The 19,068-nt window shown below is 63.2% G+C and overlaps 2 protein-coding genes across 7 annotated transcripts in view; both read right to left on the reverse strand.

The window, feature by feature from the left end:
- Positions 1-131: 131 nt before the first annotated feature.
- ASPDH (aspartate dehydrogenase domain containing) lies at positions 132-7,876 on the reverse strand. Of its 3 annotated transcripts, none has more exons than XM_050927984.1 (7): positions 7,623-7,876; positions 3,795-3,939; positions 2,957-3,041; positions 2,493-2,642; positions 2,108-2,325; positions 1,418-1,575; positions 132-370 (listed from the first exon to the last, which is right to left on the reverse strand). In XM_050927984.1, exons 1-7 carry the CDS (start codon positions 7,834-7,836, stop codon positions 252-254), a joined length of 1,089 nt encoding a protein of 362 aa, XP_050783941.1. In that variant the 5' UTR covers positions 7,837-7,876; the 3' UTR covers positions 132-251. The 3 variants fall into 3 exon arrangements, with proteins under 3 accessions (XP_050783941.1, XP_050783942.1, XP_050783943.1); XM_050927985.1 differs by having other exon boundaries at positions 287-811; XM_050927986.1 differs by lacking the exon at positions 132-370 and adding an exon at positions 1,003-1,076.
- A 7,681-nt stretch (positions 7,877-15,557) lies between these two features.
- Positions 15,558-19,068, reverse strand: part of LRRC4B (leucine rich repeat containing 4B) — a 45,084-nt gene continuing 41,573 nt past the window's right edge. For all 4 annotated transcript variants that reach the window (XM_050927978.1, XM_050927977.1, XM_050927975.1 and 1 more), the window contains exon 2: positions 15,558-17,931. In XM_050927978.1, the coding sequence (XP_050783935.1) occupies positions 15,932-17,869 (1,938 nt within the window). In that variant the 5' untranslated portion in view covers positions 17,870-17,931 and the 3' untranslated portion in view covers positions 15,558-15,931. The remainder of the gene's footprint in view (positions 17,932-19,068) is intronic.

Here is a 19,068-nt window from a genome sequence, read left to right on the forward strand (position 1 = left end):
GCGAGTGGCACAGGGAGGAGGGCAGAGAGGAGCGGGTGGGGGCAGAGTCTTAATGGGGGGATGGGGTCTTGGGGGGGATGGGAGATGTCAGTGCGGTGCCTTGGGGGAAGGGTGCGCGGGGGGGGCACGGTTCAGGTGCTGGTGGGCCCCCCGCTTTTAGGGAGTGTCCATCGCTCCTTCCCACAAAGGTACAGCTCCCAGCATGCACCAGGCCCCACGCATGGAAAGCTTACAGCAGAACTCATTGAACTTTATCTCCCAGGCGGATCGGATGTGCATCGTAACTCTGAAATGGCCGTAACTCTGTACAGGTGCTTCTTGCCAAAGTTTACCGCTGACCATTGACGACCTAGTGCTTTGAAACTTTCCTCTGCAGAAGGAAAAAAGGCTGCTTTTAACCCTGTTCATTTAAATGAAACAAGCCCAGAAACAGTTTCCTCGCCTCGTCAAATCTTTCTTTTTTTTTTAAACTTTCCGTTTATTTTTTGTCGTCGTTTACATTGAACACAAGACTGTACTGGCTTTGTGGGTTTGTCTCTGCGGCTGTTGCATGACTGCGTACGTCCGGTTTACAAGATGGGGTGTGGTTAGGGTGACCAGATGTCCCGATTTTATAGGGACAGTCCGGATTTTGGGGTCTCTCTCTTATATAGACTCCTTTTACCCCCCACCCCGTCCCAATTTTTCACACTTGCTGTCTGGTCACCCTAGGTGTTGTTGACCGGTCAGTTCATCACGCGGGTGTTCATAACGCTGAGGTTCTACTGTACCGTTCCCATCATAACCCAAAAGCAACAGCCGACATCAGTCTCTGCAGGAGGGGGTTACATACCCTGTGACTCCCACTCAGCTCCGGGGAGCAAGAACTAAACCCCCCATCATGCCTCTGGGACCAAGTATGAAAAATTTCCCACCATTCCTCCCTGCCACCCTGCCCTTTAATGATCTCTCAGTCAGAGGGGACACCCCCCAACCCCCAGCAACACACACTACCAGCCCCACTGGCTTCAGCCAGGTCCCTCCGGCCCAGAACCAGCATCAGCACAAAACAACATGCCTTCGGTGGCCCTGGCAGGCTGCGGGGAAAATAAGAAGGGGAGGTCAGAGGGGCTGATCTGTGGGGCCCAGGCCCCCCTACCCAACTTCTTCAGGAGAGCCCCCAGCCTGCAACCCAGTTACCCCATGGAGAGCTCCCAGCCCAGGGTACCTCACCCCACCACAGAAGACACCTTGGCTCAGGCGTTAGTCCCTGCAACCCCTAGTGGCAACTGCACTCCTCAGGTCTGGGGGACCCCCCCCCCCGTGGTGGCCCCCAGGAGTCGGTCTCCCTCCAGGAGTCGCCCAGGGCTCAGTCTGTCCCAGCAGGCAGATTCCTGCCCCCCCATACACATCCAAGAGCGCCCCCACCCCCTCTTACCCAGCAGGCTGCTCCAGAAAGAAGGGAAGGTAGCCGCGCCGGTGACAGCTCCGGGGGAGGCTGGGTTCCTGCGGCTGGTGGTGACCGTGAAGGCCTGGTCCCTGCGCTCGCCGGACGGGCCAGTCACCTCCACCTCCACCACATGCCAGTCAGGGAGGCTGTGGGGACAGGAAGGCAGGGAGGTCAGTGGGGGGGACCAAGCTGGGGGAAAGAGAAATGGAGAGGGGGATGCAAAGATCAGGGCACGGAGTGCCACTGACCTGGCTGGAGCGGAGCAGAGAACTGGGGGGCGGGGGGCGGTCAGGGAGCAGGGAACTGGGGGGATGCATGGATCAGGGATCAGGGTGGTCAGTGGGGGGGGGGGGTCCAGGGAACTGGGGAGGTCAGGGAACGGGGAAGTGCATGGAGCAGGGATCCGGGGCTGCAGGGAGCAGGGATGGGGGGTGCAGGGAGCAGGGAACTGGGAGGGGTGCAGGGATCAGAGGGAGCAGGAAACTGGGGGGTGCAGGGAACTAGCGGGGTGCAGGGATGTGGGGGATGCAGGGAGCAGGGATGGGGTGCAGGGAGCAGGGAACTGGGAGGAGTGCAGGGATTGGAGGGAGCCGGGAACTGGGGGGTTCAGGGAGCAGGGATGGGGGGGTTCAGGGATGGGAGGATGCAGGGAGCAGGGAACTGTGGGGGTGCACTAACCCGGGGTCAGCAATGAGGCACCCCTGGACCCCGTCGAAGCCCAGGCTGGGGGCGGCCATGCAAGCGGCCGCCATGGTGTTAACATTGTTGGGGGCCAGGGGGCAGAGACCCCGCACGGGCCCCTCGTACAGCACGGCCCGCTCAGCCCCCAGCCGCTGCCTTAGCGCCCCCTCCAGCCGGAAGCTGTCCGGGTGCTTGATCATGGTCACCTTCAGGCCCTGGAAAGCAACGTCAGAGAGTTAGCCCTAGGGGTGGGGGGCAGGGACAGTCCTCCCTTCCCCCCACCCCCACTTCCCCAGGAGAGCAGAGGCAGTTCCTTGTCACTGTCCATCGCCTCACACCAGGGTCCACGTGCCCACCCCCCAGGCAGACCCGAGACCCCCACCTGCAGCACGCCCCTGTCATCCATCCGCTGGATGTCCTCGCCGCCCCACAGCGCCCCCCGGGGCACGTACAGCGTGTGCCCCCCACGCCGGGCAGCTTCCCGCAGCCGCATCTCCGTGGCCTGGTCAGCCAGGGCCGTGGGGGAACCCACCTGGGGGGGAAGGGCAAGAAACCTGGTCACGGGGAAGCTGCAGGCTCTAAGCCAAGACCCCACACACACACATACACCGCAGCCCCCCACCAGGGCACCCTCACTCCCCTTGGCACCCGCCTCCCTGCAGAGTACATCCCTGCCCACTGCCACCTCATCCCCCAAGCCATCCCCTACATGGCACCCTCACAGCCCCAGGGTGCCCCCTCGGGTTCCCGCATCCCCGGCAGGGCCCCGTGCTGTGCCCGCTCCACGCCACCTCGCTCCTGGGTACCCCGCTGCCAGCCAGGGATGGTGCCGCTCCGACCCCTCACCATGAAGTCTGCCCCGGACAGAAAGGAGGCGCCGTGGTCCCGGACCACGCAGGGATGAGCCACTTCGACCACCAGATCCACCTCGCTGTAGGGACACGAGACAGTGACCGGGGGGGGGCACATTAACCCTGGCACTGCCTGTGCTGGGCTGGGCTCAGGCAGGAGCCACAGGGTCCCAGGGGCCAGGTTCTGCAGCTGAGTTGGGGATCGGGAATCACTCACCGCTCAGGGAACCGGGCCAGGTCCTGTGGCGGGGGTTGGGGGTGGAATCACTCACCGCTCGGGGAACTGGGCCAGGTCCTGCAGCTGGGGGGTGGGGGGGTCGGGAAGCACTCACTGCTCGGGAACCAGGCCAGGTCCTGTGGCTGCGGGCGGAGTGGGGGGGTCGGGAAGCCCTCACTGCTTGGGGAACCGGCCAGATCCTGCAGCTGGGCGGGGGTGGAATCACTCACCACTTGGGGAACCGGCCCAGGTCCTGCAGCTGGGGGCGGGGGGTGGAATCACTCACCACTTGGGGAACCGGCCCAGGTCCTGCAGCTGGGGGCGGGGGGTGGAATCACTCACCGCTCGGGGAACCAGCCCAGGTCCTGCAGCTGGGGCCGGGGGGTGGAATCACTCACCGCTCGGGGAACCAGCCCAGGTCCTGCAGCTGGGGGTCGGGGGGTCGGGAAGCACTCACTGCTTGGGGAACCAGCCCAGGTCCTGCAGCTGGTGGCGGGGGAAATCACTCACCGCTCGGGGAACCGGCCCAGGTCCTGCAGCTGGTGGCGGGGGAAATCACTCACCGCTCGGGGAACCGGCCCAGGTCCTGCAGCTGGTGGCGGGGGAAATCACTCACCGCTCGGGGAACCGGCCCAGGTCTTGCAGCTGGAGGGAAACCGGCACCTTCCCCTGCAGCTTCCCCACGTCCCGGTTCCAGACGAAGGCAAGTTCCAGGCCATGCCGGGGCCCCTCATCCTGGAGTCTCTGCACCAGATACTGGCCTAGGGCGAGGAGGGGGCTTGACTGACATGGCTGGGAACCCCAGACGTCCGTACACCCAACTCCCCCATCCCCACCAGTACAAAGCCCCTCGCGTTGTGGGGGTGGAGCTGCCCCCCACCAGGCCCAAGATTCTTGCAGCAGGTGCTGTGGTGCTGCCCATTACACCACCCCACCCCACCTGTCTTTCCCTCTCCACTCCCTATTTCAGTCCCCCAAGCCAGCCCCCCTCTGTCCAGCCCCCTGCCAGGGAAGGAGAAGCCCCCCAGCCCCGAGTGAGCCCCAATCCCCCTGGGAAGCAATTGAGGGGGGTGTTTATGACCTACCCAAATGCCCAAAGCCCAAGATCCCGACCTTCCGCCTGGCCAGCCCGTCGCACATCCTGGCCCGCTAGCCCCTGGGCCGAGACACAAGGACAAGCGGGGGAGCGTCACGCCGGCCCCACAGAGCGGGAGTGGGTGGGACGGTGTCACTCTTTGGGGAGCGGAAGGGATGTTGGGGCCCAACACACGGCCCTTGTGCGCCAGTCCCAGCAGAGGAGAGCACGCGACACAGGGTGGGGCTGGCTTGGGGTGGGGTGTGGGGGGGTATGACAGGTCCCAATGCCAGGCCGGCAGGACAGGGTCCTTTCCCCACCCCTACAGGGCTGCAGTGTCCCCGGGCCAACACGGCTACCGCAATATCTGTCTAGCCCCAGGCACACCCGGCGCCCTGGCCCTCCCGCCCCCGCCCCCGTCCCATCCAGCTGGCTGTCCGTCTGGCGCAGGGCGGTGGTGCTGTGCTGGCAGGATCGGGGCTGCCCCCCTCCTCACCCGAAGCCAGAGTGGACCCTGGACCCCAGGGACCTTCGGTCCCACTCGCCCTTGGGAGAAGTTAATGGTCAACCCAGAGCGTTTAACCCTTTGTGGGGTGCAGGTGCCTTTGGTGTCCTGGTCCCTGCGACTCCTTCCAGTGGGGACACAGGTGCTTCGGAAGACCAGGGCTGTGCGCGCGCGCGCACACACACACACACACACACACACACACACAGAGTCCCTGCCAGTACATAGTCACACACACACTGGCCCTGCCAGCGCACAATCTCACACACACACACTGTGCCTGCCGGGCAGTGCTTGGGAATATTGCAGGTGGCTGGTGCCTTGGGCCAGCCATTGGCACCTGACCCAGCCTCACCCAGTGCCCAAGTTGCCTTGGGCCCTGGTGTCTGGGGCGGGGGGGGGGGCAGGAATGGGGCCTTTGGCCCCCAGCTCTGGATGCTGTTAATTGGGAACTGACGAGGCCCTGGCGTGAGCCCAGACCAAGGGTCCTTTCGCCCCCCCCCCCCCGCAGGGAGCCGAGTCAGGCTAGACTGGGGGGGCTGGGGGCTGCGGGCCCAGGTAGCCCCATGGCAAAGCGCAGTGTGCCTGGCCCAGCTGCAGGTGGCGCTGTAGGCCTGGCATGGGGTGTGCAGGCGCAGCTGCTACCAGGAGGCAGGACCTCTGCTCACAGCTGGGTTCTGCAGGGGGGGCGGGGCTGAGCCAGGACTCCTGGGTTCTCTCCCCGGCTCAGGAGGGGAGTGGGGGCTGGTGGTTAGAGCAGGGGGGGAGCTGCAAGCCAGGACTCCTGGGTTCTCTCCCCGGCTCTGGGAAGGGGGTGGGGTCCAGTAGATTAGGACTGGGGGCTGCTGGAGCCAGGACTCCTGGGTTCCCTCCCCAGTTCCAAGAAGGATGGTGTCCCCCCACCCTTGCCCCATATCAGCATCTGTGTTCCCTAAGTCCCCCGGTACCAGGTACCTAGTGCCACTGGAGTCCCTGGTGCTCACAGGATCCTGGGCACCATCGGGGTGGTTGCGTGCCCCCTGTCCACACGGGATCCGTGGCTCAGGCTGCACTGACAGAGACTCAGCCGTTTGCCCACAGCCAAAGCCGGAGGGTGCCCGACTCCTGCCAGGCACAGGCAGGTGGTGGCCCTTCAAACGTTTCTCCCTCCCTGGGTTCACTGCTGATCCAGGCCAGACAGATTACAGGTCGCCCCCCAGCCCTGGGACAGGTGGGATCTCGTTGAGCAAATGCCCCCCCTTCCCAACCTGCAGCATCCGGTTAATCAGGCAGACAGTGAGGAACAGAGGGAGCTGCTCGGGGAAAGTGTGTGTGGGGGGGAGCATTTCTGCTGGAGATGCCCAGAGCTTTTCCAAGGTGGGGGGACCATGCAGGCAGCTGGCCACAGGTGCGTTATGCCAGGTGGTTTATAGACACCGACTGGGATTTGCCACACACACACACACACTGTGCCAGGCCCCTGATGGCGATGCCCCCCCATCATGTCAGGTGCTACACAGCCCCCCCCTTTCCAAAATGAGATAAGGAGCATCCTACACCAGCCACGGGGATCCACTGGCATCTCTGTTCCCTCCCCCAAGTGTTGGCATGGCAACCAGAGAGGGGGTGTCAGACAGAGAGATGGTCCCCCCCCCCCCGCAAGCACTCAGTGGTCCAAACACAGAGCTCTAGCAAGGGAGGTGTGGGACAGTCCGCACAGGGGCACAAGCGTGGTGGGGGGAGGTCACGTGCACGGTGCTTATGGTGACACCCATGTGCGATTACACGGGTTGGCCTATGATTCTGGTGGATCTCTTGTGGGGGTCAGCGTGGGTGGGTGCATGTTAGTGTGGATGGGTGCAGACAATTCAGTGTATGTGGGTCTGTGTCGGGATGGGCACGTCTGCCTGCATCCGTGTGATTCTGTACGCGTCTGCCAGCGGGTCTGTGTGTGTAATCTGTGTGCATGAGCTAACTCTGGGGGTGAGAGATAGATAGATAGATAGAGGGGGTGGCTGGGGATAGATAGATAGATAGATAGATAGATAGATAGATAGATAGAGCGGGTGGCTGGGGGTAGATAGATAAAGCGGGTGGCTGGGGGTAGATAGATAGTTGGAGCGGGTGGCTGAGGATAGATAGATAGATGATATTGCGATATATGGGGATAGCTAGGGAGAGATGAGGGGGGTGCACGAAGCAGGGTTGCCCACTGGCTACAGCCCAGGGTTGGAAGTCAAGACTCCTGGGACCTGATCCCATTTCCTCCCTGTCCAACCGGGTGAACTTGGGCAAGTCACATTCCCTGCTCTTGGCGTCTTTGTCTGTACAGATTGTGAATGATGCGTAGTCTGGGGCTGCAGAGCATCCGGCACGACAGGGGACCTTGATCTCAGTTGGGGCCTGGGCAGCGCCCGGCATGACGGGGCCCTGATCTCAGTCGGGGTCGAGGTCTGGGCAGCACCCGGCACGATGGGGCCCTGATCTTGGTTAGGGTCTAGGCAGCGCCCGGCGCGATGGGGCCCTGATCTCGGTCAGGGTTTGGGCAGCGCCCGGCGCGATGGGGCCCTGATCTCGGTTAGGGTCTAGGCAGTGCCCGGCGCGATGGGGCCCTGATCTCGGTCAGGGTCTGGGCTGCACCTGACACGACAGGACCCCATCTCAGGCAACGCCTCTACTGCTACCATCATGGGAGTAAATTACCCCCGGCCACTGGTATTTCCACATCCTAGATCCTTGCAGCAAAGTTTGGGGGGCGGGGGGCCTCCCTGCTCGTTCCTGCTGTGACACTGAACAGCAGTGTGGCTTCCACTGGCTACAACTTCACAATCAAAAACCACCACAAATCAACAAAGCCCCAGATCCCGTGCCCTGGCACCACTTACAGGCTGCAGGCAGAGTGTCCGGGAAGCTCACGTGAAGCCATCGCCAGAATGCCAGGGCCCAGGGCCCCACATCTCCGGTGCAAAGACTGTGGAGGGGGGGGTCTCCACACCCGGACCAAGCTGGCCCCTCCACACAGGCAGCATCAGGGTCCTTGGCCCCACAGTGAAGCACGATCCCACACTTAAACGGAGAACTCAGTTCAGTCTCCTCCATCTGTGAGGCTTTGTCATTACTGGTGGGGTGGGGCCAGAGTCACAAGAACAGTACCTGGCCGCACGTGCCTGACCCTGGCTGCAGGGTCAAGCAATTGTCTTGTTGATCTGCAATGTCTCCTACAACCCCTCACCCAGTGTAAGGCCTTTACCAGCCACTTACACCGCAACTGCAATGAGAACCCAGGCATCCTGCTGCTCCACTCTGCTCTAACCAGTAGCCCCCACTCCCCTCCCAGAACTCCCAGCCCCCACTGCTCTAACCCACTGGACCCCACTCCCATCCTAGAGCCAGGGAGAGAACCCAAGAGTCCTGGCTCCCAGTTTTCCCTGCTCTAACCACTAGACCCCCACTCCCCTCCCAGAGCCGGGGAGAGAACCCAGGAGTCCGGGCTCTCAGCCCCACCTGCTCTAATCCACTAGCCCCCACTCCCCTCCCCAAGCTGAGGAGAGAACCCAGGAGTCCTGGCTTCCACTCCAGTGCCCAGTCCTCAGGCCAGTATGCTGCAGGGTTGCCGGTGCCCAGGTTTAACCCAGTCGGTGCCCATTTCATGAGTGCCGAGGGGAAAAGCCTGGAGCTGCTGAGTGACAGCCCCACTACAATGAATCTCCTGTGTCCCGGGAAGGGCAAGACACCCTGGCTGAGATCCAGGGGCAATTTCCTGGCTCTGCCGCAGATTCCCCCAGGAGCTTGGCCCAGACATGCACCCCCTGGGCCCCAGTGCCCATCTGGAACATGGAGGGGTGGGTGCCCCGCTGTGGGATGGAGGGGTCGCTACAGAGGGGACCCAGAGGCAGGGCTGGGGCCAGGTAAATATCCTGGCTATAGCTGGCAGGGTGGCAGGGCTGGAGACACCCAGCTAGAGGGCTGTGTATCAGGACGGCCGACGCCCAGAGGTTGGGAGGAAGCCGTTGCATGCTCCTTGCTTTGCTTTAGCAAGGTTTGCGACCCCCCCTTCCCCGCCGCACACACACCCCCGACCCCCACGTCTTGCACCAGAGGGTCCCTTCCGGACTTCTGCTGCTGCTGGAGAGCGGGGGGGGGGGGGAGGGCTGCTGCAGCTCCCCCTCTCCCCACACACAGGTTCATGTTCCTGTCCAAGCTGACACCTGCCAGGCGCCCCCTCCAGCAGCGTGGGCAGGGATGGGGGCGCCTGTCAGGCCGTCTCCTCCCGCCTCGTTGCATGGTTCAGCCCAGCGATGGCAGCCTGTAATTCATCCAGGCACGTTTGGTCGGGGGGGGGCCGCCCTGGGGAAGGGGCCACGTGGCTGTGAAGAACGGGGAGCAGACAGAGAGGCTGGGAACCAAGGAGAGAGAATTCCCTGCAGCAAACACCCTGTATCCTGAGCCACAGGCGCTGCTGACAGCAGGGCCGGGGAGAGGGGGGCCGGTATATCCCGCGACCAGGGCTTCCTTTGGGCCCGGGCTGGCCAGGGCTGAGCCCCGGCACTTGTGGGCCTGGCCATTCCTAGCCCCAGCACCTCTGGGCCTGGCCGTTCCGAGCCCGGCACCTCTGGGCCTGGCCGTTCTGAGCCCCCTGGCACCTCTGGGCCTGGCCGCTCCGAGCCCCCCGGCACCTCCGGGCCTGGCCATTCCTAGCTCCCTGGCACCTCCGGGCCTGGCCTTTCCTACCCCCCCGGGACCTCTGGGCCTGGCCATTCAGAGCCCCAGCACCTCTGGGCCTGGCCGTTCCGAGCCCGGCACCTCTGGGCCTGGCCATTCTGAGCCCCCTGGCACCTCTGGGCCTGGCCGCTCCGAGCCCCCCGGCACCTCCGGGCCTGGCCATTCCTAGCTCCCTGGCACCTCCGGGCCTGGCCTTTCCTACCCCCCCGGGACCTCTGGGCCTGGCCATTCAGAGCCCCAGCATCTTTGGGCCTGGCCGTTCAGAGCCCCCTGGCACCTCTGGGCCTGGCCGTTCCAAGCCCTGGCACTTCCGGGCCTGGCCGTTCAGAGCCCTGGCACCTTTGGGCCTGGCCATTCCTAGCCCCCCAGCACCTCCGGGCCTGGACACTCCAAGCCCCCCGGCGCCTCCAGGCCTGGCCACTCCTAGCCCCCCGGCGCCTCCAGGCCTGGCCGTTCTGAGCCCCCCGGCACCTCTGGGTTTGCTGTCTCAGTTAGGAAAGTAGCCAAATTAAAATTGCTTGAGCTGCAGCCCTGCTTTCCTTGCAAATCAACCTCTGCCCGGCTCCAGCTGGGCAGTCGGGAAGCGGCTGCGGGGGGACGAAGGGGCTGCTGAGCCCAGCACATTCGGAGGGTGAGGGACTGGGGTGCCCCATTCCCGCTTCTACAGGCAGGCGGCTGAGACCACCTCCCCATTCCCACTTTCCCGAAAGGCAGGTGGTGCCTCTGCAGGCCACAAGGTCGCAGGGAGGACACGGCCCAGCCGGTCACTGGAGCATGGGGGGGGCTGCGGAAGGAGGGAGCAGACCTCTGGGGTGGGAGCGAAGTGGGGAGCTGCCCGGTGGAGATGCCAGAGATGCTGACAGTTCCCTTCCTTCCCCCCCCACCCGCCCCACCCCCTCAGAGCAGTCTGGTGCCGGGGGCACTCAGGGCCTATTCTGGGGCGGGGGGGGGGGGTGTAGCTCTGACTCAATCTCCCCCAGGCCCAAGTATCCTGCTCCCTGTGCGTCTGTCTGTCCTCCGGACACAGGCACCCATTGAAGAATCTCCCCCCCCACACAACACACACACACACACAGACACACACACACAGAAACACACTGCTGCGCTCAGCACTCACACGCACACACACACTGCTGTGCTCAGTGCAGGCTCACACACACACACACACACACGCAGTCCACACACAGAGAGACACACATACACATACCCCCTCCACACCCACAGGGACACACATGCACACACACACACACAAAGACACAGACACACAGAAACACACTGCTGCGCTAAGCACTCGCACACACACACACACATGCACTGCTGTGCTCAGTGCAGGCTCACACACACACACACGCAGTCCACACACAGAGACACACACACACACATACCCCCCACACTCCCACAGGGACACACACACACCCCTCTCCCCCACACCCCAGCTGGGTTTTGCAGACAACAGGGCCTGCCCCCGGCTGCAGTGTTGCTACCACCTGGAGCCTGTGGCGTTGCCATGGTGATGAGGATCTGCAGCCGCAGTTGCCATGGCGACGGGGATCTGCAGCAAAGAGGTTACCCTGGTGACCGGGATCCACAGTGCTGCCCCCTCCCGGAGTTACCACGGCAACTGGGATCCACAGTGATGTTGAGCATCACAGCCCCCTGGCTGGGGGGGACGTGTGTGTGCGGGGGGGGAGTCTTGGCATGGAGAGACACTTACCTCCCCTTACAGCTGGGGCTGTGCCGGGGGGGAGGGGCAGGGGATCTGCAGAGGGGCCCCAGGGCCCCAAGGGGCAGGCAGAGAGTAGACCCTGGGGGTCCCACGCTCCCCCGGGAGAAGCCAGTTCCCACCGCACACGGCACCGGCTGCCTGCCAGTGGGAAACGCCTGGCTCCCCGCTGGGAGCCTGCCAGCAGGGATTTAAACATTGTGTGTCCCCCCCCCTCGGGGGGAACCTCTCCCCAGGAGACACAGAAACACACTCCCCAGCCCCTGACCTCCTGCTTCTCCCAGCCCTGGGAATCGCCAGGCCATCGGGACCGCCCCCAGGCGCTAGGCTGAGATCACTGGGGGGGCTTGTTCCCTTTTGACCTACGCCAGTTTGGGAAGCCAGAGGCCGGAGAACAAAAGCCCCCTTTGTGCTTCCCTCTCCCCGTGCCCCCTGGCCGATTCCTGGCCCGGCTCCGCAGGGACAGACGGGCCTTGAGGCGGTGCCTGGCGGGAGCCAGCAGAGGGGGAGTCATGGGTCAGCACGGGAGGGGCTCTGCCCCCCTGCTCCCAGAGCCAGAGATAGAACCCAGGAGTCTTGGCTCCCAGCCCACCCTGCTCTAACCACTAGACCACACTGCCAGAGCCAGAGATAGAACCCAGGAGTCCTGGCTCCAAGCCCCCACCCCCCAGCTCGCTGTCTCCCAGTTGACTCTTGCAGAGCTGCGGCGCTCATTGCCAGGCTGCAGGCAGTTCCTGGCCGCGCTGCCAGGCCATCGCTTTCCCTCTGCTGGGTTTATGCGACGAAGAGGAGCTCAGAGGGAAAGGAGGCTGCACCAGCCGCACGGCAGCCCAGCCCAGGAGTAGGAGGCCGCGACGCCGCTCGCTGTGCCAGGCTGCAGAGAAGCAAAAAAGATGGTAACAGAGGAAAACATCTACCACAGAGGAAAACCTCATACCCCAAAAAATCTGCTCCTGGCAGCCCAGCGCCCACCTCGCACTGTGCTAGGGCATCGGGGCTTGGCCTGACCGCCAGGGACTCCCCGACCTGCAGTCCAGCGCCCCCTAGCATTGCCTTAGGGCATCGGGGCCTGGCCTGACGCCAGAGACCCCCCGACCTGCAGCCCAGCACCCCCTAGCCTTGACATAGGGCATCAGGGCCTGGCTTGACCTCCAGAGGCCCCGACCTGCAGCCCAGCGCGCCCTAGCATTGCCTTAGGGCATTGGGGCCTGCCCTGACGGCCAGGGACCCCCGAACCTGCAGCCCAGCGCCCCCTAGCATTGCCTTAGGGCATTGGGGCCTGGCCTGAACGCCAGGGGCCCCTTGACCTGCAGCCCAGCACCCCCTAGCATTGCCTTAGGGCATCAGGGCCTGGCCTGACTGCCAGGGACCCCCGAACCTGCAGCCTAGCACCCTCTAGTGTTGCCTTAGGGCATCGGGGTCTGGCCTGAGCCCCAGGGGCCCCCGACCTGCAGCCCAGCACCCCCTAGCATTGCCTTAGGGCATCAGGGCCTGGCCTGACTGCCAGGGACCCCCGAACCTGCAGCCCAGCGCCCCCTAGCATTGCCTTAGGGCATCAGGGCCTGGCCTGACTGCCAGGGGCCCCCCGACCTGCAGCCCAGCACCCTCTAGTGTTGCCTTAGGGCATCAGGGCCTGGCCTGACCTCGAGGGGCCCCCGACCTGCAGCCCAGCGCCCCCTAGCGTTGCCTATGAGCATCGGGGTCTGGCCTGACCCCCAGGGGCCCCCGACCTGCAGCCCAGCGCCCCCTAGCATTGCCTATGGGCTTCGAGGCCTGGCCTGACCTCAATGGGCCCCGACCTGCAGCCCAGCGCCCCCTAGCGTTGCCTATGGGCATCGGGGTCAGTCCTGGCTGCCAGCGAACACCCCCAGCCATGCTCCCTGCAGCACAGCGCCCCCTGGTGTCTCAGTGAGGGTGGGAGCCTGGGGAGGGGGCTGTTAGTGAGGCTGGGGGGGGGTCTTTGGGGCTTTGCACCTGCGGCTCCAAATCCCCTTCCAAGGCGCGAATTCCAGCCTGGCCCAGGGAACTGACATTCCCTGTTCTCCGCTCCTGGCCCGCAGCCCCCCGCCTCGCCCACCAAGCACATCTCCTCCCCGCCTCCCCCCAAAAGCCCTCACTTTGCCAGCCACAGAGAGAGGGCGGCGTACGGGAAGATTCTCCATAGCAACGCCGCTCACCATGGCGACGGGGGGATGCTGCTGTCTGGATAAAATACATAAATTCTATGAAGGAACCAGGAGTGTGTGGGTATCCCATAATACTCAGCTCCCCTTCCCTGGGATCCCACCCCACCGACTGGAGAGAGAGATGGGGGGGATAGATAGATAGATAGATAAAGGGGGTGGCTGGAGGGGGAGGGGTGGATGGGGATAGACAGACATCAGGAAATAGGTGTAGGGGGGGACTGGAGAAACACAGAGCTCCCCCCATGGCCAGCGCTCCTGCCCCACTCCCCACAGCGCCCCCTGCTGGGAGAGGCCGGGGATGGCATCAGCGGGAGCTCCCCCACACGGAGATTTCTCCCACTCGCTGGCATGCAGCACCTCTGAGGCTATTTTCCTTTAGTCCCAAATTCCCCTTCCCTCCCTCCGCCCCTGGCCTGTGACGCGTGGAAAACCCAGTTTCACTCCACAAACACAGTCTAAACGCAGCCCGGAGCCTGGTGTCACAACTTGTGGTGCGGGATGGGGGATGGGGCAAGGCTGGGGGAGGGTCTCAGGTGGGGGCTGGGTCTGACTGTCCCCTTCCGCCCTAGGGGTACATTGCAAAGGTCACCCCTAGAGCCTGCCCCCCCCCGGACAGCATCTCCACAGCTCCCTGCTCTAATCCATCCCCACCCCCTAGCCCCAGAGAGGGGGCAGCAGACCCACTGCCTCCCAGCATAGACCCCCACCCTGCCCCGAGCAGAGCAGATCCAACCGCCTTGGACAATCCTCGCTCTGCGAGCCCCAAACTCCCAGCAAGGCACGGGCCCCTCACAGAACAGCCTCCCGGGGTGTGTCATGCTAGCCAAGCAGCTGGGAGCCCCAGGATTCCTGGGTTCTCTCCCCAGCTCTGGGAGGGGAGGAGGGTCTAGTGGTTAGAGCGGGGGGGGGGGGCTGGAAGCCAGGACTCCTGGGTTCTCTCCTTCCACCTGAGTAGTAAAGGAGATGGGGGGGGGGCTAGTCCAGTGGCAGGTTCCTGGGGTCAAACCTGCAGCACAATTGGGGGCTGGGAAATTGCTAATAACCCCACACACACTGGGCACCACCCCACATCCTGCACAGCCCTCCTTGTCTCTCCCTGACCCCCCTCCACACACACACTTTGCAGGTCTTCCCCCCAGCCACATCAAGAGGGTTATTTTGCCTCCATTGGCTGGGACTCCCCGAAGGCAGCTCCCTGGCCGAAGTGTGTACGCTTCCCCTCTCACCAGGGGGGCGTTGAGAGAGAAGAGACACCCAGCCTAGGCAGACCCTCTCCTCCTCTTCTCTGGTGGCCCCATGGGGAACGGAGCATTTCCCACTGCAGGCCTCCGTGTGTGAGGGCAGCTGTGGGCGCATGCATCTGGTGCGGGGGGGGGAGGTGCTGAGGGAGGTAGGTGTGAGGGTGGGCGTGCGAGCTGATGCATGTGAGTGGACGTGCGAGCTGCTGTGTGTGAGGGTAAGCATGTGAACGGCTGCGTGTGAGGGTGGGCATACGAGCTGGTGCATGTGAGGGTGGGCGTGCAAGCCACTGCATGCGGCTGGTGCACACTCCCTCCTGCCCTCATCCTCCCTCCCCTTCACCCCCCTGCCAGCTCTCGGAGAGACGCTTGTAAACACCTTTATGGATTTTATTAAAATAGGAAACTCGGACGAGACCCAGAAATGGTTGGGATCACAGGCTCCGGGGGAGGGGGGCAGGAGTGCACCCCCTGCAACCCCCCCCTCCCGGCTCCCCCCTTCCCAAACCCCGCCCCTCCCCAGATTATTACAAATTAAAAAATACCTCTGCTCTGCGTTTCGCGCGGGGAGCAAGGGCTGGGGTGCCCGGAGTCACATAGTCATTAAAAAACCCAACAGCCTGTGCCAGCCATGGCCCCATGGCTGAAAATAGACTCTCGACCGAAACAGCCGCTACCACAAAATAATATTTTGTCGTTCCCTCCCCTCCCCCACCACCTCTTTCTCTGAGTGCCGGGTTTTTTTTCCACCCTCCCCCCCACCCCGTTTAATCCCACGACCACCAAAAAAAAAATTATTCCAGGGTTGGTTGGTTGCTTGGGTTCCTTTTTTTCGCTTTTAGTAATCTGGCACCCCAGGCGGGGCCGGGAATGCCCAGTGGTATCAAAAGAGTTTCAAGTTTCGGGGAGCGGGCCGGGCAGGGGAGACACAACTTCCTGGCCTTTGATTGGGGTGGGGAGGGGGGGGGAACGCAGACATCTCAGTCAACTGGGCACTGAGAAAACTGCCAAAATAAAAGCCAAAGGGCAAACCAGAGAGGTGGAAATTTCAGGGCAGGGGAGGGACAGACAGGTAGGGAGGGCGACAGGGCAGGGGGGACATAGAGGCAGTTGGGGTGGGAGCCAGGAATTGGGGGGACCTTCCGGGGGGGGGACATGGCGTCCAACGGGAGCCGATCCGTCGTGGGCGGGTTGGGGGGGTCTCTCTCCCCGGAGGCATTTCCCCGCTCCCTCTCCCGTGGCAGGCCGCCGGGGGGCAGGCGGGCGGGCCGCGTGGTCGGGGCGGGCGGAGGGGGGAAGGCAGGCCGCGAGGGGCGTCCCCGTCCTCAGATCTGCGTCTCCTGCACGTTCTCCTTTGAGCTGCTCTTGTACAGCAGAGGTTCGTGGATGGAGTTCAGCAGCGGGTTCTTGGCGCACGCCAGGGCCCCCGCGTTGTTGTTGTAGTGGGCCTTGAAGGCCGCGTAGTGGTTGAGGTGGTCGTGCTCCAGGGCCGGCAGGGCCAGGTGGCTGTCGCCGGGGGCACCAGCGGCAGCCGGCAGCTCGTCCTCCACGTTGATGATCTCGATGGTGCGGGTGGGGCCGTGGTGCTTGTGGAACTGGTGCTGCTTGCGCAGCTTGTAGAAGACGATCAGCATGACGGCCGCCATGAAGGTGATGGCCACGAAGCAGCCGATGATGATCTTGGTGGTCTTCATCACGTCGTCCAGGTCCTTCATGCCGCCCTCGGCCGCGTCTGTGATGGGCACAGTGTAGGGTTTCTCCGTGGAGTGGGTGGAGCGGGGCGTCAGGGACGTGGTGGAGTAGGTCACGTCCCAGCCCACGGCGGGCGTGGGGCCCGGCTCCTTCTTGGTGGGCAGCGCGTCCTCCTGGGCCGTCTCCAGCGTCTCCACGGTGACGGTGGTGAAGTAGGTGTAGCCGGTGGCGGCCGGGTCCATGGCCGAGACGTTGAGGGTGGCCGAGGCCGTGGTGTTGCCGGCCGAGTTGGTCACCATGCAGGTGTACTGCCCCGTGTCCTGCACCGTCACGTTGGTGAAGTTGAGCGTGCCATCGTGCAAGACAGAAATCCGCACCCGGTACGAGCCGTGCGTCATCAGCGTCCCATTGGGCGTCAGCCAGTTGACCGAGGTCATGGAGGTGCCCGTCCGGCACTTCAGCTCCGCCGCCATCCCCTCCGTCACGTTGAGGTCGGTGGGCGGCTCGACGATGACCGGCGCGTAGCAGGTGAAGTGGCTCTGGTCCAGCTCACCAATATAACGCCCCTTGAGGTTGGCCGGGGCGTGGCAGCGGGCGCAGCAGGTGGTGTTGTTGGGCACCGTCTCCTTCAGCCACCAGCTGAGCCAGAGGACGTCACAGTTGCAGTGCCAGGGATTGTGGTTCAGGTGCACCCGCTCCAGCCGGTGCAAGGGGGTGAAGAGGTCGTGGGGCAGCGACATGAGGTTGTTGTGGGACAGGTTCAGCTCCTCCAGCGACTTGAGGTCATCGAAGGCGTTGCGCTCGATGGTGGACACCTGGGCGTGCATCAGCCACAGCTTACGCAGGCTGGTGAGGCCCTGGAAGGAGCCGGGGCGGATCATGTCCAGTCGGTTACCCGACAGCTCCAGCTCCTCCAGCCGCACCAGCGCCGTCAGGTTGGGGATGTCCTTGAGGTTGCACATCCCCAGATTCAGGTACCGCAGGTTCACCAGCCCTTCGAAGGCCGCCTCGGAGATGTACTCCAGCCTCTTGAGCTCGCCCAGGTCCAGGCGGCGCAGGGAGGGCACCCGGTTGAAGGCGTAGGACGGGATGCTCTCGATGGGGTTGTTGCGCAGCCACAGCTCCCGCAGCTTGGAGAGGTACTCGAAGGCCTGGGTGGGCACCGTGGCCAGGCGGTTGTCGAAGAGCTCCAGCGTGTTGAGGTTGGGCAGGCCGTTGAAGGCGCCCACCTCGATCTTGCGGATCAGGTTCTTGCTCAGCTGCAGGATCTCCAGGTGCCGCAGGTGCTTGAAGGTGTCGGTTTTGATGAGCTGGATGTTGTTCTCCTGCAGGTTGAGGTACCGGGTGTTGATGGAGATGCTCTCCGGCACCTCCACCAGCTCCCGGCGCGTGCAGATCACCCGGCTGGCCTGGTTGCTGCAGGAGCAGGCGGCCGGGCAGGAAGTAGGCGAAGCTCCGGCCCACGCCAGTGAGGGCAGCCACAAGGCCAGCAGCAGGACTGACTTCCAGAGCATCCTAGAGGGACGGGGAGGCGGCAGCCCCCTCCGGGAGCAGCAACGGGGGGCAGCCATGTCCAACGTTCATGCTTTAATGGGCAAAACCTCCTCTGGGCAGGCTCTTGAATACCTAGAGACTGGAGACACAACGGAAGAGAGAGAGATTCGTTAGTGTCATCCCTGCATCACGGGGACCATCCCCACAGGGACAGAGACCAGGTTACATCGTCCTTGGGCCCCAGGGCCCGACCCCAGTGGGAGAGAGACCAGGTAGCATAGTCCCGGGGCCCTGGTTGAATTTCTCCCTCCATCATATATGCCCTGTGGATCACAGGCTCATCTTTTTGTGCCTCAGTTTCTAGTTGAAGTGCAGGGACCGTGCTGGGTTCTGGGGCTGGGGAGGGGGGGTACATGAAAGGCCCAGTTACTCTGGCAGGGGGGTCACATAAGGGGCAAGCTATAGTTAGCCTGAGACGTGGGGTGAGGGCCGCATCACGTCCCTCAATGGCCCAGTGACCTTTCTCCCCCACTCGCCACAATGCTGAGGTCAATATCGCAACAGGATCCACAATTCCCTTGGGGCTAAAATGACCTGCAACAATATTTCCTCCCTCCGCCGTCCCCTTTGTTAATAAACAAACACAAAATTTCCCTCCGTGAACAGTTCGCAAAGGCCCCAAACTTTCCCCCTCTAAATCCTTATGAAAACCTGAACACGCCCCCCCAATACAGTTTTGGAATCCCAAAGTTTCTTGTTTCCGCATTTAAAAAAATGGAAAATTTTCGATGGAACTAGGGAGAAACCAAACCTGAAGTGTTTTGAATTTCCCAGAACGAGTGACTGGCCAGTCGTGGGCAGCTGCGTCGCACAGAGGAACCAGGACTGCGACGGGGGCTAATCCAACGCCCAGGACGGTCACGTCCCAAGCCGGAAAACGCCTGGCTTCCCCCCTAGGACCATGGCGGCGTCCCTCTTCGAACCCCCAGCGCTAACTGGTTTGCCTCTGAACAACCCCATGACTCTTGCTGAATTCTTGGCTTCAAATGCCTCCAGCCCCACAGATGACCCATAGCTTCATAGCATTGAGGGCCAGAAGGAATCGTCCAAGCATCCAGGAGGTCTTGGATATCACAGGCCATGAGATCTCGCCCGGTTACCCCACTACTGAGCCCAAAGTCTTGACCTGCGGTTCTCAAACGGTGGGTCGTGACTCCGTTTCGAGCAGGGGGCTGAGGCCCCGAGCCCCCAGCTGAGTGAGACCAAAGCATCTCAC

The sequence above is a fragment of the Gopherus flavomarginatus genome, chromosome 18, assembly GCF_025201925.1.
Source record: "Gopherus flavomarginatus isolate rGopFla2 chromosome 18, rGopFla2.mat.asm, whole genome shotgun sequence".
Taxonomy (NCBI): domain Eukaryota; kingdom Metazoa; phylum Chordata; order Testudines; family Testudinidae; genus Gopherus; species Gopherus flavomarginatus.

Coding starts and splice junctions, on each gene's coding strand:
- ASPDH (XM_050927984.1), bottom strand. CDS start 7,836: ATGGAGGAGACTGAACTGAGTTCTCCGTTTAAGTGTGGGATCGTGCTT. Junction 3,940..7,622: donor GGACACTCTGCCTGCAGCCT/GTAAGTGGTGCC, acceptor TCCTCGCCCTAG/GCCAGTATCTGGTGCAGAGA. Junction 371..1,417: donor TTTCTGGAGCAGCCTGCTGG/GTAAGAGGGGGT, acceptor TTCCTTCTGCAG/AGGAAAGTTTCAAAGCACTA.